General features: G+C 45.7%; 1 protein-coding gene across 1 annotated transcript in view; it reads right to left on the bottom strand.

Annotated features, from left to right (window-relative positions):
• FHOD3 (formin homology 2 domain containing 3) overlaps positions 1-19290 on the bottom strand; it is a 385640-nt gene that overhangs the window by 330167 nt on the left and 36183 nt on the right. Inside the window, exon 2 of the mRNA XM_012725906.1 lies at positions 6076-6182. Within this exon, the coding sequence (XP_012581360.1) occupies positions 6076-6182 (107 nt within the window). The remainder of the gene's footprint in view (positions 1-6075; positions 6183-19290) is intronic.

Genomic DNA, 19290 nt, shown 5'->3' with positions numbered 1-19290 from the left:
AAGGTTGTGTATACTGCATATCATCCACCTGAGATAATCCACCATGCCATCTGTTCTCCTTCCCCCCCCAATCCCTCTCAACTAGGGCTACAGCTTCGCAGGTCCCTGCCCCTCCCCAGCCAGTCCAGGCCCCAATCCGCGCTCCTCCCTCAGCCACCATCCCACTAAGTCACTCTCTTCTGCCTGCAACAGTGAGCCACATCTGACCGCAGCTTCCTGCTTAAAGCTCAAAGCCCTGTCCTCCCCATCACATGAGGGTTTCCACTTGTAGGTAAGTTTTCTTTGTCCAACTCCAGCCCACACTGCTCAGCCCAGACCCACGGGCTCCCCACTCTACCTGTGTGCTCTGTCCCGTTGTACAGTCTGGCATGTGAAGGTGAGCCCAGCCATGCCAGCCCGCGGCAGAGCTGCAGGAGCCACTGCTCTCCTGCAACTGCCAAGGCATCCTCAGGAATGGTCTCCCTCAGAGAGTCACCTGGAGGGGACTTTAAAAAGCAGCATGCCTGGGCCCACCCCCAGGAGCTCTGATTTCATTGGCTAGTAGCTAGCTGCCAGCGGGGACTGACGTGTGCAAATTCCCCCAGGTGGTTGCAATATTCTCCAAGACTGATTATCCAGGCTATCGTTTCCCCATCAGCATCTCTCCATTTGGGGGACTTTTAAAGGCAAGATTCCAGCATTTCTGAGCAGCTTTCTCCCAGGGTCTCTAGAACCCCTGGTCTACCTCTAGCATAGAGCAGAGGGCAGGATGTTGGGCTCAGGACTGAACTCACCAAGGACCTTTTGTTGGAAAGAGCTGACTTTCTTCCCCAACTCCCCCCCCCCCCAGTGGCCAGGTAGTCTGCGCTTGAGCCTTTCAACTGAAAATAATCACGTAAGAGGAAAATTCTCCTTTGCTTCCCACCCACACCCCACATGAAGACTTGTTTTTGGTTTTGTTTGGTTTGGTTTGCCATGTTCAGTACATGTTTAGACCTAGGTTCAAAATCTATTTTAGTTGACTTCCCATCTAACCAGGGCTAGATGAAGGGGAAACTCAGATGTGATTGTGATGTGAGGGAAATTGCTTCCTATTCCTTCCACGGTGATATGGAGGGGTGCAAAGAGCACTGAGAATTGATAAGGCTGTGAAACCGCTCCACACCCAAAACCCCTGCCTACCCCAAGCTACAGAGAAATCTCAGGGGATTGTGAGACACTACACATACACACACACACAGAGGAATCCTAAAAATTCACGAGTTGCAGACTGGAAAGTACCATGCCAAAGTCCCAGAGTGGTTCCCCATCCCCCTTGTCCTTCTAAGCACATCCATTACAATGTTGGGGGGGCGGGGGCCCAGAGCCAGCCTCACCCCTCACAGCCTTTCCTGACTCCACCTGGCCTCACATCCTTCATTTTTTTTTTTTAAAGATTTATTTATTTGTGCATACAGAACTGGGGTACAGGCCAGAGGCTCAGGGGCGGTGAGAGGCTTCACCAGAGACAGAGCGGGGAACAGAACAGGCAGATCGACGAAGTACACTGCTGAGGGGAGCAGCGGGCGGGTCAGGAGAGGTCTGCCACACCATGTGGTCACCTCCGGGGCAGACAGGAATCGAACTCATGCCAAGGCGGCTTTAGATTCTCAGTGCTGTGCTTTAACCCGCTGCACCACCAGGGAGGGCCACATCCTTCATTTTTTAACCACAAGCTTCACACTGTCAGACACCCCCAAGCCCCACCCTACAGTTTTCCTTTAACTTTCCCTACCCCCACACAACCTGTGAGAACACAGGTGGGGTGGGGTGGACAGAATATTTTATTGGCCACCATGGTAGATGAAGAAACTGAGAGAAGGTGAAATGTCACCCAGAAGATAGATGTCTCCAGAGCTGACCCTCTAGCCAAGCTGAGGAAGAGGCAGGAACCCCAGTTACTCACAGCAGGGAGCACCCGAGGTCCCCCACCCATCCACCAGTGAGCTAGTTCTCTCACGGTCCCTGAAACATCATGCTTCTCAGACCCACTCTTAGCTTCTCCAAGTTCCTGCCTACTGATCCCTCCCTACTCAAGCTACTCTCCCCTCCAGAGCTGACCTCACACCCACCTCCTCCATGATAGTCTCCTAAAGACCTCAGCTGGCACTGGTTTCCTTCAGAGATAGTAGAAGTGAAAATAAGCAAAAAGGGTAGGGCCCTCGCCAAGCTCTGCCCCACACACAAGGCTCTAACCTTGGTTTTCTCAATTTAAAAAATGAGGTCTCAGAATGGTTGACCTGCATAAGCCCAGTGGCTCCCACTTTAATGGACCATTTCTATATCCTCACTGTTCTTACAGGAAAGGCTACTAGTTCTGATGGTGTATTATATCTAGGAACTAGCTTAATGTTTTGATACATCACTGTGTTTTACCTCACACCATCCAACCATCTAAGGAGACAGTATTATGATCATTCTCACAAGGAAAACCAAGGTTCAGAGCAATGCAGTGACAGCCCCATGGTCACACAGCTGTGACACCAAGCACAAGTCTATGTCCCCAGCCACGGTGGCGTGCCTTAGTGCCAGAGACCTTGCTGGTCATTGCTCATAAACCAAGGGAGATGGGACAGGATTCTACTTTCCCGAGTTTATGAAACACATTTAATGATTTTACTCATTTTATAAAATGCTATCAAGGTAAAGTGATTTGCCCAAGGTCTCACAGAGACAGGACCAGGAATGATAATCCAGAAGCATCTGAGCTTCTGTTTCTACTGCACCAGGCTGAGTTGCTAACTTCACTGATCTTGGAGCAATGAACAGACCTGGATCCACGTAGTCAGCATAATGATGGCCTTGTCCTTTTGAAGGTCTTTCTCCTCCTCTCTGATTAGCTAGAGCTTGAGTGATAATTCTAAACAAAGAGTGAGTTAATTTTTAGACTTGGCATAAACAAGCAGGGTAATGGACAAGAATAAAGACACGAACTCCTCCAGCATGAAAAATTCTCTCAGACCACACTCTACAAAAAACACAGCCTGCCACCCATTTCTGTCTGATGGTCACAATATTATAGGTATTTTGCTATAATTTACACAAAAGAATCAAGAGAAAGAATATTTCATTTGCTCTTTTTCGTGCCTCAAAAGGCAACTCTGAATTAGGAGAAAAAATTATATTTTAACTCTCACTCATGGGAGACACGAGTTGTTGGACACACAGACTCTGCCAAATGTCACAAGTGCAGAAAAGGACCTAGAGTAGATGCTCCATGCAAATGACTTGCCAGGTGCCCAGACACCTTTCACCTGTGCACAGAGGCTCAGGTTCCCAGGTAGCTCCCAGAGATTTGCCATGTGCTTCCAATGCTGAGCGGTGGGAAATCTCCTGGAGATATCCAGGGGTGACCTGGCAATGCAAGACAGCACTAACCTGGGTGTGCTCTCAACCTAGGCCGAGGAAAATGGCTTGTCCATGTTCTTCCAGACCAACAGGAGGATCATGCTGGCCACTTTCCAAAGGATAAAGGTCATCACCAGAAATATTTGTTTTAAAGGATGGGATGATTTGGGGCGCACCTGTCCAAGATGCTGCTACCCACTCTGGTGTGGTCATCCCTCCTGTTTGCAGGGAAGTCATGAGGCCCACCTTTCCTCAGCACCCCATGCAGTTATGGTGCAGACTCTGGCTAACACTGCACAGACCAGTGGATCCAGGGTCAGGTACTGATTCAAAGGCAAACCCTGATCTACTCAGGGAGTTTGCAGTAGGGTTCTCTGGCTCCAGGAGAACAGCTGTGGGTAACTTCCAGCAGCATCTGGGTGCTGGAATACCTGGGTCAGCTGGAGTACCTGGGTCAGCTGTAGCAGAGTACCTGTAGTGTCAGCAGTGACAGGTGATGGCAGCAAAGGTGTCTTTCCTGGAGTCCCCTGCTCAGTGGCTGGGTGTGGTGTAAACTAGTTAGTGATTTATCCTAGGACTGATGATGTCCTTACAAGAACCCAAACTTATAAACCCAAACGTGCAAATTTACGTCCTGAGTAGAGCCAGAGATGTCTTTGCCCAGAAGTTCCTGGAATGCAGGACGAGTCCAGATTCAGGAACGGGTCGCATTTGTTTTAAAACCTGGCTTTCCCAAACATGTAATTCAGTTCCTGACCTTCAGTGATGTCCAATGGAAAATGGAGACAATCAAATCTAATCACAACCCCATACTAGTAGTAAAAGAATCACATCTAATCACAACCCCACACTGTTGGTAAAAGAATTAACTATTAAACAAACATTCCTTGAGTTAGGGGGCTAACAGAGTGGTCGCCATAGCAGACACACTGCAAATGTTACTTTCTTCCCCACACTTAACTCTGGATACTGTTTTCAAATAGATCAACATATTTTATCCTAAGTTGCCATTTCCAAATTTTGACAAAGAAAAAAGTCAAGTAGGACATAGCCTCCTATCATAACACCACTAGAGTCATTTTTCAAATTGGCAATGATCTCATAACACTCTTGGGTTCTGTTTCATGAGCCATGAAGTTCTCCAATTAGACTATCATCTAGCTTGAATTCTGGCAGCTTAAATGTATAAAGTATATGTCACTGCCAAACACTTGATACAAACTGTAGTGATGGATTTCTGCACCTCTACCAGTCTGATAATGATGCTGATAATGAGCGGAGTCGGGGGTGACCTAATCATTGTATCAGCTCACAAGTATACAGCCTAGGTGGCTGCCAGGGTCTATAGGAAAAGTCTGTCACACTTGGCAGACAGGAAGGACATCCCCAGAGAACTTGGCTAGTTCTACCAAGGACCCTGGTCTTCTTGCTGCTCACAACGGTGCCATTTGGGACTCCAAGCTGGGACAATGCCCATCACCTGGCCACCAATTGCACTGAATGTGATACTGAGGAAATGCTATGTGCTAGATACGCAGACTGGCCAGTTCCTGCCTGGTAGCGACTGAGCAGTAGAGGATAGTTAAGAGAACAAGGACCATAAACTGTGACGTGTTAAAGCAGGAGAAACCTAGGGATTCCTCACTGCACCCTGGAGTCAGGCAGGAAACAAACACTAAAAAGTTTCCAACTTTTCCCCATGTTTTGAGCCACTTACGGAAAGTCAGTACACTCAGATAAGATAAAATTCATCTGACAGTAGTATATTTTTAACTCAGGCAAGGTTGTATCAAACAACTTTGGAGGAGGAAGCAAATACCAGATAAAAAAAGCTGCACAGGGAGCTTTTGGGGGTTTTTAAGAAGAGTGATGATATCACAGATTAACTTGGTTCAAGATGGATGAGGCACAGAAAGGTTGGCAGGGCCCCATCAAAAAGCTGCTTCAATAACTTAATAAATATTGGAATACGGGGGTGTGGGGAGGGAAATGCATGGGATTATGGTGATGGCACACGGGTGACTTGGTGATGGGAAGCCCACGGGGATTACAATTGAGATGGGAAAAAAATGTACAAAATGATGTAAAAATAAACTTTTGTAAAAAATAAAAAGGAAAGAAAGAAAGAAAGATGTTTACTGCTAAAAGAAATATTGGAATAACTGATATATTACTTTCTTACTCACCACTTTTTTTATTCAGGCTCATAGCAACACAAAGTATGCAGTAATTCTAGATACAGGCCATATATCACTTAATATTAATTAACATAATTAGTAATTATTTTCTTCACTGTAATGAGTTTAAAATATATACAATATCGTATAAAAATTATTTACTCAGGTATCCGCCAAGGAAACTAAGTAGCAAGTAAATGAACATCAGACACAATATTTTAAATAATTGTCCAAAAATGCTGTCAATTCACTAAAATTTGGAAAATAGTAATTGAAACAGAATAATTAGTTTTAAAGGAACTTAGAATAGAAATACCATGTGCTTAGACAATACCAGAACCTGCCTACACAAGAATAGCCTTGTCCAGAAAAGTTACTAAAGATGGAAAAGGGTCAGTGTCGCCAGCTGGTGAGTCACCGGCACTCCCCTTCTAGTGTGTGATTGTGAGTGAAGAGAAGGTCACAGCTAGGGTGGTGTCCCCATGCTTTCAGGCCCCATCTCTTGGGAGGTGGGGGCCATTGTCGTTCTTACCCAGCGTCATCCTGGAAGCCTTCTAACTCGTCCCGCTGCTCGGCCAGGGTGGCTTCCAAGTCCAGGTAGGTGCCATTGTGGGAGAGCTGCAGCGTGCAGTCGTCCAGCTGCAAGAGAAAGAGCCTGGTAAGCCCAGCCTGCTCCAGGTGGTGAAACCACCGACAATCGCCCTCAATTATCATTTGAATCAAGCACTATTCCAAAATGCAGCTCATAACTGAACAAGGGAGCGTGTTGCTGCAGGTAGATTGGGAGCAAACTGCATTCTGAGTGGACAGCAGTGACACCTGAGAGTGAGAGTGTGGGGACAGGGGAGGAGGAGCCCTCTGGCAAATGCAAATTACAACACAGGATAGATGACATTTGGTCTCTTTCATCCTTTGAATTATTTCATAAGTACTTATATGTTACTATAGTCCAGACATAATTCTAAGGACTTCATAGATTTCCTATCTTTTGTTTCTCATATGAACCTATTACATTTTATTGTTATCCCATTTCACAGATGAGAAAACTGAGGCACAGAGACTAAGGTATTTGCCAAAGTCACATTTGTTAAATGGTGGAGCTCGGATTCAGGTATTGGCAACCGATTCAAGGTCACTTTCTCAACCACTGGAGTCTGCATCCTCTCTACAAAAGAGACCAACTTCAGACTTAAAAATACCAGGCTTGTGAGATGCAACTTGTGTGATCTCAGCATGCTGGTAAGGCCAAGACAATGCCATGATTTTGACAATCTCAATCCCTTCTCCTCCTAGGCACAGAGACCACACATCCCAGTATTATAGTTGAGTTATGGCCATGCAACTGAGTACAGAGCAATGGAATGTAGTGACAGTGCAGGCCCCCAGCAAGCCTGGCCCTAACACCTGTGCACGCACACTGCCCTTCTTTCTTCCCTTTCCTAATCATTAAGATTTAGGGGTTGGGCTTCCTTGGTGGTGCAAAGAGTCTCAGCACGATGAAGCTATCTGCAACCAGCTGCAGCACAGCTTAGATCCCTGCCAGGGAACTGACACATATGACACAGCAGACCTCTCCTGTCTCACCCGCTGCTCCTCTCAGTAATGTATTTCAGTCAATCTGCCTGTTCTGCTCCCCACTCTGTCTCTGGTGAATCTATTCACCCCCCACACCTCTGGCCTACACCCCAGCTCTCATAAATAAATCTTTTTTAAAAAAATGATTTGGGGGTTGTTATAGCAGCCAGCATTCCATTTAAGATGATCAATGTATTCAAAAATACAGAACATAGTTTACCAGAGATTTAAGTTAACATTACCAAAAAATCCAAATTTTTTATTTATTTATGCATACAGAACTGGGGTACAGGCCAGAGGTGCAGGGATGGTGAGAGGATTCACCAGAGACAGAGTGGGGAGCAGAACAGGCAGATGTACTGAAATACACCGCTGAGGGGAGCAGTGGGCAAGACAGGAGAGGTCTGCTGCGCCATGTGGGTCACTCCAGGGCCAGGGATCGAACTTGCACTGCAGCAGCTGTGGCTGGCATGCAGTACTGCACTTTAACCTGCTGCACCACCAGGGAGGGCCCCCAAAAACCCAAATTTATAACTCCATGCTAAACTTCTTAGATTGTCAGAATGACCCTTATTATTTATGTGTTTGGTGAGCTAAGGCTCTTATTCCAGAATGACAAGAGATTGGAGAAAAGTGGATGCAAAAATGTAGTCACTTTCAAACATCTAGATAAATGTCTGATAATCCTCTCACTGTAAGATTTCCAACAAGGAATGAGTCACTTTTGATAGAAAAGTTTTGCTTATTATCCTTGACAGGAGAAACGTACACTGTCATCTTGTCTGGAATCAGCATCTCTAGAGATCATGCAGTTCCTTGTTCTTGGTTCTCCGCCACAGAATGAAAGGAATTTGTTCTTAATTATTGGTAGTAAACCCCTAGTAAAATCATATGAAAAGGGTTAATCCTCTTGGATTCACTTGTTTCATTTCTCTAATAACACACCACTCTTCACAGCTACTAAGACATGCTGGCAAGCTTCAGCATTCTTGACTGGCATTTTCTAGATGGATCATCTGATGTGAGAAAGCATTTAAACCCAGGAATCAAGTTGGCCACGCTCACAGTACTAAGGTGTCAGCGGTGTGTGCACGGTTGGGGGGAATACCCCGGGGAACTGCCTCTGCCAGCCTGCGGAAGCAGGAGACAGGAAGGATTTCCTACAGAAGCCATCTCCTGGGCTAAGTGTCCTCTGAGACCTGAAGTCAGGCTTTATCATTCCTAGATGGAAAATTCCATGAGAAACTGGGCCTGTTCACATGTACACTGGACCATGGGTAAAGCTATAATCACTGCACTCACTCCTGACATCATTATCTAATAAGTTTGTTTGGTCTGTTCCATTGATAGTATTGAAACTTTTGCTTATTTTTTTAAAGGTTTATTTATTCATGCATACAAAACTGGGGTACAGACCAGAGGTGCAGGGACAGCGAGAGGACTCACCAGAGACAGAGTGGGGAGCAGAACAGGCAGATCAACAAACTGCTGAGAGGAGCAGCGGGTGAGACAGGAGAGGTCTGCCAGCCATGTGGGTCACCTCCAGGCTGGGGATCAGACTCTCACTAAAGCGGCTGTGGCTAGCTTGCAATGCCACATTCTAACCCCTTGTGTCACCAGGGAGGGCCCAACTTTTGTTCATTTTTAATCCCACATATAACCAACAGGCTAGAAGACAGAGATCATTAAAAATCTTTTAAACCACAGCAATTTCTTTCACCTCAGCCCAGGGAAACATGAGCCTCAAGAAAGTAGTTTATGGATAAAGAGCTTCTGCTTCTCTGGCCTCCCAGGTGATGGAGGGCATAAGTCTCAGCGCTATCACTTCTGTGGCCTAAGTTCGATCCCAGCCAGGTAGCTGACTCACATGGCACAGCAGAACTCTCCTATCTCACCTGCTGCTCATCTCAACAGAGTATGACAGTAAATCCACCTGTTCTGCTCCCCACTCTGTCTCTGGTGAATCCTCTCACACCTCTGGCCTATACCCCAGTTCTTCTATGCAAAAATTTTAAATATATACATATATTAATAAAAAAGAGGGTTTTTTTTCCCCCTCTCCTCCAAAGGGCCTGAGAGATCCGAGGCTGTGGTCCACACTCAGCGCAGATGGTGAGAACTGGGTGGGAGAGAAATTGTTCTGAGTTGGAGGGGAGCAGAATGTGCCTATGTCGGGAGTATAAGTGTGTCTGATTCAAGCTCCAATGCAAAGTGACTGAGCATAGCGATAGAAAAAGACACAAAGCAGGCCACTGGCAGAGTCCATTCACCGTTCAGATACAAGAGATGTAAGTAGCCTCAAAAGCACAGGTGCCCGTGAAATGGAATAAAACAATTAGGATGTGACACAATTAGAGTTATGATGAGCTTTGTTTGTAACAGAACTTATGTAACTGTACACTTATATGATTTCATCTCTAAAGTTTTTTTGTTTATTTATGGGTACAAGAACTGGGGTATAGCCCAGAGGCACAGGGGGTGAGAGGATTCACCCGAGACAAAGTGGGAGCAGAACAGGTAGGTGCACTGAAATAACACTGCTGAGAAGAGCAATGGGCAAGACAAGGAGGGGTCTGCTGCGCCATGTGGGTCACCTCTCTGGCGGGGATCGAACTTGTGCTTCAGTGGCTGCGGATTGCTTCATAGTGCTGTGATTAATCCATTGTGCCACCAAGGATAGCCCCATAGCTCAATTTTAACAAAATGACCTGCCATACACACGGGCTGGGCACCAAGGAACACAGAATTCTTCCTTCCCTCAAAGATCACTGAGCAAGTATGACACAGAGAACACAGAAGGGGATAAAAAGCCACTAAGCCAACTTTCAAGCGTGTGAACATTCTTCCTCGCCAATATCCCTGCTGCTAGGATCAGCAGCCGCAGCCTTCTGAGACCCAAATTGTGCAACTGCCCCATGCTCCGTCCAGCAGAAAGGCCAACATTAATTCCTAGCCCAGGGTCACAACCCTGTCCCCATTTAATAGTTGGGCAGCTGGTGCTAGTGAGTCCTTCAACTAAAACAGAAAAGATGAACACATGCCTTCTCATCCCTCAGGACATGTGCTGCTTCCTCACAGTAGCTACAGGAGAAGAGACAAGGTCAGATATGGCTACCCAGAAGGGAGCAGCGACACATCGGGGTCCCAGTAACACCAGTGGCCTGTGAAGACAGCAAGGGCGTCAGAAGGCACTGCTCTGTTCCACTGTACAAGCCCCGGCTCATCATTACACCCAGGACATAGATTAATATTTAAACCATCACATGAGCCAAGGAGTAGCAATAAAGGACTTTCTTTGCTGGACCAACACACTGAAGCAGTAAAATCCATTCAGGGGTTCAGCTTTAGATATCATCTTTTACAAACAAGTGAATAGGTACACTAAATGAGTTCTGCACATGTCAGAAATAACCAGTAATAATAAGAACGCAACAACTATGTGAAGAGGCAGCAAGTGGAGGTTGATTCCAATCTGGAAATTTCAAAGAGTGAGATGGAAATAGCCATACTTGGTCTACAGACTGAAAGATTCAGACATCTCAGTGCCAGACCAGTTCCTGACGGGGAATCTCAATTCCTCCTCACAGAGAGGCAACCTGATCCCCTCCCTTGGCCTCTCATGTCAAATGTCTTCCCAGATGACTTAAGGGCCCTGGAATTTCCTGACTCCACCGATTTTCATGTCAACCCTGATTCCCTGGCAGCATGTCCCCGTGCGCCTTTCTTGGCTCTAGGTCTGGTGTCCAGGACACTGCTGGGCACTTCAGGACATAAGACAAAGCAGGGAGCCACGTGGGAGGATAGCGTTACTGGGCTATAATAGAAGGGCGGCATTAGGGAAGTTCGGGAGAGTGACAGCGGCTGGGCTCGGCAAGAAGACTTCAGATCAGGTTGCAGCCTGTAAAGCTGAGGCCAGGGTTCTGGTGGGGGGTGGGGTGCTAGGCGGGGATCAGTCCCAGATGCAAGGGAAGGACCCTTCTAAATACCCTGGGATTTTGTGCCACTCTGCCTGAGTAAAGAGCAACCATTAAAGCTGGCCTCCACTCCTTGCAGGTCCTTTGCAAAAGGTCACACTGAGATCCCTTGGGTCACTCCTACAAAAAGAATGTATTAAAAAAGAAAAGACGGACTCACCATCCTGGAAGGAAAAAGAGAATCTAAAATAAGGCTGATGTCATGTCTCGATGTATATATTCCTTTCTTTGCTTAATCCAGTTAAGTGGCATGTTACTGGGATGGTTTAATGATTATCTGGGTTTGGCACTGTAGTGATCCTGAATCTAGGCAATAAAATTTCTCTGTAACCCTGAAATAGATTCGCACGGAACTGTTCTATAAATATACATGGGGCTATCCTTTATGCTAACTTTGTTAATAGTTCAGAAGTGGGAAAATAGATGCTGATTTTTAAAAGAGAAAAGAAATGGTGGCGGAAATTTCACGGGGAAACCATACATTATACAAAAATGAAGGCTGATATAATGAATATATTAAAAAAAATTAAAAATACATAAAAAGAGGGAACAAAACTAAAGAAAAGCTAAAGTAAATGTCATGTGCTTAAGTCATTTCATTCATTTCTCCCATCCCTGTATCCACACCCTTTGCAATGTGAATCGGCAGCTCCATCCATGGGGGGGTGGAGAGTCTTTCTCCCCTCACAGACTGACAGAGAGGTAGCAAGCGTGAGATGGGAGAGAATGGAGTGGCCCTTGCTCACTAGGACGTCTAGTCTGGTAGCTGCTCTGGCCAACGCTGTCTCCACAAGAAGAGGCCAGCTTGGCCAGCCTCCAGGATGTGTGATTCTCCCACCAACAGTCCACCGACTTCACACACACAGTGAGCTAATTCTGGATGGTGAATTTCCCAGATGATCCACGTGCTGAGGGCAAACACAGGAGAGAACCCAGCAGCAATCAGCCAACCTGGCCTAAACTGGTATGCCCCAGGACCCCAAGGAGCAACACTTTAGGTTGTTGTTTTAAGATATCTCTGTTGTGGTGACCTGCAAACATCAGGGCTTGCAACCAAACACTCGGGACTCAGTGTTGGCGGAGGGAGAGGTTCACCCCTCCAAGGTACCCACTCAACACTCGCTGACACTGCCAGCTCAAGGCAGGGGATGCCACCACTACGCCAGCCCTCAGACACTGGCCCTGCTCCTTCTGATCCCAAGTCCTCAGTAGGCACAGAGAAATGCTGCAGTTCCCAGCAGCACCAAAAAGTGGCAGGGGGAGGGAGCCCAGCTGAGAACTTCTCCCTGGGAGTTGGAAAGGCAGCAGGAGGGCCAAACCACCAATGAGCTGTGACTCCAACCCTGGAGCCTGTTCCATCATTATCATCCTTCACTCACAGAATGTAGATGCTAAGATTTTGACTTTCAAAATAGCAACTGCAGCACAAGGCCCTCCTGAAGGCTTTGGTCACATTCATCACAGCTCCAGGGGCGGTACAAAGGCTCAGCATGTCAGCCCTCAGTTCTGAGGGAGCTCAGCAGACTCCCCCTCAGATGGTGCTTCTGTTGCTAGGCAATCACAAAGCCTGTGGCTTCCTCCAACTTTGTCCTTCCTTCTAAAGACAGTGGAGATAAGAAACTGGACTGAGAAGACAAGCAGGAGTGAGGCGCGAGCGTTCTGTTCACGGTTCCTAATGAGACCTACACAGAACCCTGGCTCAGCCACTCAAGCCTTCGTGGACTATGGTTCCCCTGAACACGCATGACCGCTGCAGAAGGACAAGGTGGAAGGCACCAACTGTGGCTGCCCTCTGCCCCTTCCCGAGGTCTGCAGTGAGGTGCAGATGGTGATCACTTCTTCACAGTTTACATACCCTTCGTGTTTTTTCCTTTGTATGTATAATGCAATGCATTTCACAATAAATATGAGTCGGTGGGGCCCTCCCTGGGGCGCAGCAGGTGAAAGCACAGTACTTCAAGCTAGCCAATGCGAGTTTGATCCCTGCCCTGGAGGTGACCCATATGGCACTGCAGACGTCTTCTGACCCACCTGCTGCTCCCCTCAACAGTGTACTTTGTCCGTCTGCCTGTTCTGCTGCCCACTCTGTCTCTGGTGAATCTGCTTACTGTGCCTGCCCCTCTGGCCTGTACCCCAGTTCTATATGCATAAATAAATAAATCTTTTCAAAAATATGAGTTGTTACTTCTCATTATACACCTTAAAAAATACTAGTAACAGTTTTCTTAGGAGAAAAACCAAATGAAATTCATTTGCAGGATTGTCAGAAGAAAGTGAGTGTTTTTGTCTAAACCCAACTCAACACATCTAAGTATTTATATACCCCCGATTAGCCTCTTCAGAACAACAGGTATGTTAACAACACACATATTACAGGTACATTAGAACATGTTTTAGGATGAAGTATAGGGACATTTGGTCTGTGCTGGATCATGCAATAATATGAATGTATTTAACTTTGAAAGTGCTGGGATTTGATCTATTCAGAAACCTTTAATAAGTGAGGTTATTTGTGGTCACCAACCTCAGTGAGAGTAGCAATGTCATGAAATTGATTTAGGCAACTTCCAAATCTAACCCCAGATTTTTTTATTTTTCAGATTTCTTTTTAAGTCAGCAACTCGCTAACCAAAGACAAGAGTCTCTGCCAAATTCTACAAGTCAAGGGCAAGTTTTCTCCCACTAGCGCGTAAACTGAGGAGCTGTAGTAATCTGGTAAATATATGAATTATTTTAAAACACCTTTTTAATCATTAGGTAAAGAACCAAAAATACATTAAACTCCTCTCTTGAAAGATGGGACTGTGCTTCCTTATGTTTACAGGTGCCTCTTTTCCATTTTGTGTTTCACTTCAGTCAAGCTGAAAACAGCATCAGCATTAAGTTTCAGTTGTTATTTATGAAGAACACCCTTTAATATTCTTTTAGTGACAATCTGTGGACAACAACAAATTCCTTCAGTTTCTATTTTCTAGAAACATCTCTATTTCACCTCCATCTACTCTCGGTAACAGCTTTATTAAGCTATCGTTCACATACCATATAATTCACCCAGTAAGAGTGTACAATTTCCTGTCTGTAGTATCTGGCCAGGGTTGGGCATCCATCACCATAATCCATTTTAGCGAATTTCATCACTCCAAAAAGAAACCTCATATTCATTGACTATCACTTCTCCTTCCCACAAACACACCCTCCAAACCATCAACTTTGTCTCTATGGATTTGCTATTGTAGACATCACATATAAATGGAATCACATGATATATTGTCTTTTGTGACTGACTTCTTCCACTGGATATGGTATTTCCTAGGTTTATCCCCCTAGGGATACTTTACTCCCATAATTGTTAAATCATGTTCCATTGGCTATACCGCAGCTGAAGTATCCGTTCATCAGGTGATGGACATTTGGATTGTCTTCATTTCTTGAGTTCCCTACCCTTTTCTTCAAAGGACAGTTTTACTGGATACAGAATTCTAGACAAAGCATTCTTTTCTTAGAGCACCAGCAAACTGCTATGTACAGTTGCAGGATTATATCATTTCAATTGAAGTATCAATTGGTAGTCTTATTGCTTTTCTTTTGAAGCTAACATATTCCTCAGACTGTACTTAGCATTTTCTTTATCTTTAATTTCCATCAATTTTATTGTGGGTTACTTATGTGTGGTTTACCTTTGTATTTCAACTGCTTGGGCTATATAGTACCTCTTGAATTTGTGTTTTGATATCATTTGCTGGTTTTGGAAAAATCTTCAAATATTGCCTCTGCTCCATTTTCCTACTTCTCCCATTCTCAAAACCTGTATTTTAGATCCATGTCCCATATGCCTACTAGACTCCTTTCTGCATCTTCCAATATTTTTCTTGCCCTCCATAAATTTCTTAATATTTTATAATAACCTATACGCTAGATCATTAATCTTTCCTTCTTTTTTATCTAAGTTTCAATTTAACCCATCTACTTCTTCATTTTTTCACTTTTCATTTCTGCAACTGCCATTTGATTCTTTACATTATATATTCCTTTTTATGTTTTTTTTTAATTCTCCACCTTGACTACTATATTGAATGCATTTATCATAATTGTTCTAGAGATCCTATGTGATAGTTCTAGTATCTGAATCACCTTTAGAACCTTCTATGGCCTTTTGCTCTGCACTGTTGCTATCTCTGGGTATACCAGGTGTACATTTTATTGAATACAGTCATTGTTTATGAAAACATTTTGAGATTCTGAATGTTATCTTCTTCCACAAAAGACTTTCCTTAGCTTCTAGAAACTTTAATCCCATCAAGAAGCCAAAACTTTCCACCAACCCTCCCTCCTCATGCCTTCACTTAAAAGACACAAAGTGAAAAATAAATTATTTAGAGTCTCAAGTTTGTGGAAAATGTGACTGCAGAGCATTAAGCCCCAAGTGTAGAGAACTGGCTGCACCTCTGCAACCAACCCCGGGGCTACCACTTGTTGCTGTCTCTTGGGTCCTGGGCTGTGAGCCAGAACAGACCAGAAGAGCCACAGGAGGACCCAGGAGCTTGCATCCCTGTATGGCGGGGCCTATAAGCCATGACTTGGAATCACAAGACCCTAATACCAGTGCTTCCACCATCAATAGCCCAGTGGCTCTTAAACTTTTGATGTCCAATTAGTTCCCTGGGGAACAAGTCTAACAGGGAAATTCCACGGCCACTCCCCAATATTCTAATTGAGCATGTCTGGGTAGACACGACTCAGGGCTCTGCTTACTCCCCACAACCCTCAGGTGACCTATGCAGGGGTCCAATATTCTGAAAACAGGTGCCAGAAATACCTAGCCTTAGCTCCCTGAGGAAAGGCAAATCTCAGATTAGGCTGAGGACCAAGAGCAAGAACTGAGGAAGAGAAGGGTATTCTGAATCCCTGCAATTTTGCCCTCTTTACCTAGTCCCAAGCATCTCCTCCTACTCCATCCTATTTATGAGTAGATTTTTCCATGCTGAGCAAGTAGCTTTCCAAATCCGAGGATGGAGGTATTAAACCCATACCCAGGAAAGATCCACGGATACCCTAGGAAAACACCAGAACAGGCCAAGAATCTAGCTCCACTTGGCATCTGCATCACGAACACCCAGGAGTAACGGGCGCACCTCAGGGGAAGTCCAGCTGGCCGTGACTGCTGACTTCTAGGAAAGGCTTTCAAGAACACGAGCAGGTGAACTGCCCACTAGCCAGGACACACTGCTCCCCACGCTGTTTCTGGTGAATCCTCTCACTGCCCCTGCACCTCTGGCCTGTACCCAGTTCTGTGTGCATATAAATAAATCTTTAAAAAACAAACAAAAAAAATTTGAAATTCCCACCTTCCCTTGAAGAATAAGAAGAACTGGAACCCCAGGAGCTGCCCTACCCTTTCGAGCTCAGGGAAGCAAGGCTGAGATGCTCACCCACACTCAGGGCATGTGCTGCCCAGACCCAGCCACCTGCCCCCGTCACACTGTCGTGACTGTGTGGGCCCTGGCATAAGAGACTCAAAGACCCTTTCTCCTCCAACACTGTGATAAAAATGTGCTTCCTTCATTTAGTTTCGACAGGACCTAACACCAGTGTTCTCTGACTGACTCCTTCTCAACAACCAAAGGATTTCAAAATCAGCAGTAAGAAACCAGTAGAGTGGGCCCTCCCTGGTGGCACAGCGGGTTAAAGTGCAGCACTAAGAATCGAAAGCCACTTCCGCATGAGTTCGATCCCCGCCTGCCGGGGAGGTGACCACATGGCGTGGCAGACCTCTCCTGACCCGCCCGCTGCTCCCCTCAGCAGTGTGCTTCCTCCTCGATCTGCCTGTTCTGCTCCCATTCTGTCTCTTGTGAATCCTGTCACCGCCCCTGTAACTCTGGCATGTACCCCAGTTCTGAATGCACAAATAAATACAGAAGTCTAAAAAAAAGAAAGAAAGAAACCAGCAGAGTAGGTTACCTTACTCCATTCCCATAGCAATTCATTACCTACACGGCCAGACAGCCCTGGTTCAGTGATAAGCCTGAAAGCATCAGCGAAAAACCACTACTCTTCAGTAGCTCACTGAGGCCCTAGCCACCTTTAAGATCCCCAGTGTCCCAGGGATCAGCTCCTCTGCTCTGGGTCTGCCTTTTGGTCGCCATGACAAATCCCATCTGTGAGTTGCCTGCTGCTCTGGCTACCAGAGCCCTGTCGGCGGTGATGCCTCCCCCACCTGGCATGACAAAGTATAGGGCTGGGGAGAGCTGTAATTAAGGACTGGTCTCTGTACTCCTTGCCACAGCTTTTAAAATCCAATTTAAAAATCCACAGACATCCATGTCTTTTGAAATTACAACTTGTCATTTTTAATTGATTAAAAAAAAAAAAACCGCACGTCTCTCTGACAGATCTTCCTGGAGCTGACGGGCACAGAGGGGTGGCCCTTCCAGAGAGCCACATGCAAGGGCGGAAAAAGTGAAAAACATTCATTTGCGATGCCTTATGCTCTGAGTAAATATTCTGAGTAAATATTAACACCCAGTCTGGGGTGCTTGGGGATCTTAAATGAGATGCAGGCTGTGATTCCTGTAACCAAAAATAAAAATTACCCGTGCATGACTCTAGGTATGTGCTGAGTTAATACCCTAGAGGTCTGGAGAACCTGACCTTTGATAGAAAGTAACTTCCCATCTAAGATTGTTGAAGATAAACATTTTGAAATCAATAAAAATTTTAAGCAAAATTTTCTGGTGACTGATAATCCACAGTGACCTTTTGCATGTAGTTTTGGTGATCTGTGAGCCTGACATGCCAACATCAAGGCATCACGGTCAGGTATCATCTTTTGGTATTTAGAGATATTTTACAGTTCAAAGTACAGTTGAATTTCAAAACATGAACATAAACAGTGCTTCAGTTTCCAGAAATGGCTCCAGTGGCCTCTGCCACAAGTGACACATTTGTAAGAGGACTCAACTCAAGTCCTTTTCGGTTGGGCACTCAAGGTCAAGGGACTCAGGGCCTCCGGACAACAATCCACACCTGCCATTTCACAAAGAAGCACCGATGGGCACAAATGCCTGCTTGGCTCGGTGCTTCACCTAGAGGTGGAGTTCCCAGGACCACTGCAAGTCTCCGTTTGAGACAGAGTAATCATTCCCAGATGTTTAAGAAAAATACTCTGGCCAGGCAGAGGCTGCACCACATGTGCCCACATAGGAACATGTCCTGTGTCCAGTAAAGCTGCCACCAGTGCCCATGCTGTTTACTGATGATGCACTGACTGATATCCAAAAGGGCAAGTTTATCATAAAAAGAAGAGTAAAAGCCACCTGAAATAGACACCAGCAGGCAGGAAAAAACTGTCTCCACAGGTTTGATAAAAAAAAGAGGCCTGCACAGTCACAGGTGGTCAGCCTTGAGAGAAGAGCTGCCCCTGCTGCTTTGCAAAGGGAAAAGGTTGGTGAAGAGAAGTACTTGCATAGTCACGGGTGGGCAGGAGATCTGCTGCCCGCCCTCCACCACCACCATGCTGTTCTTGCAGCAAGACACCCAGACCAACAGCTGGCTCTCACACCCTCAGGAAGGGTAATGGGAATCATGCACACTTTAGGTCTCCTGTGTTGATCCTTCAGAGGTGCTAGGCTGAATGGACTGCAGGTGGGCTCTAGAAGGCTCCAGAACACCTCTCATCACCTGCCATGGCTTCGTGCAGGATTGACTGAGTGAGTCCTTAGGCTTTGAGCTACAGTCGGGAGCAAGGTGATTCCTTCTCATTCACACCAAGAAGTCCAACAAAACCTACAATCACATTGACAGTTATAGTTCTCTGAGTGGGTCAGAAAGTGGGATTCCTGGTACAGAACATATCAAAGTGCCCAAAGCGTATGTCACCGCGTTTCACTGGCCCTGGGAGAGCCAGTCATGGAGATGTCAGACACAGACAATCTGGTTGCTGCACCATGAAAAGCTCAGCTAAAAACAGCCTTGATCCATCTCTTTAATATGCTGGGCACTCCAACTTCTAGAAAGAAGACAATACCTTAATCGCAGTACAGAATTCTTTAATACCCTCTTTTGTGTCCTAAAGTAGTGATTGAACACCTGCTTGGTGCAAGACATGGTGCTAGTTATTGTTTAAAGCATCGCTCCTGTCTCAAAAACAGGTCATCTAAATACAGCATCTCCAGACAACCTAGAGAGTCAGGCATAATGAC

Source organism: Condylura cristata, unplaced genomic scaffold, assembly GCF_000260355.1.
Source record: "Condylura cristata isolate star-nosed mole 26May11 unplaced genomic scaffold, ConCri1.0 scaffold00016, whole genome shotgun sequence".
In the NCBI taxonomy this organism is placed as follows: Eukaryota; Metazoa; Chordata; class Mammalia; order Eulipotyphla; family Talpidae; genus Condylura; species Condylura cristata.
The sequence above is the reverse complement of the archived record's forward strand: the minus strand, read 5'-3'. Positions and strand labels throughout refer to the sequence as shown.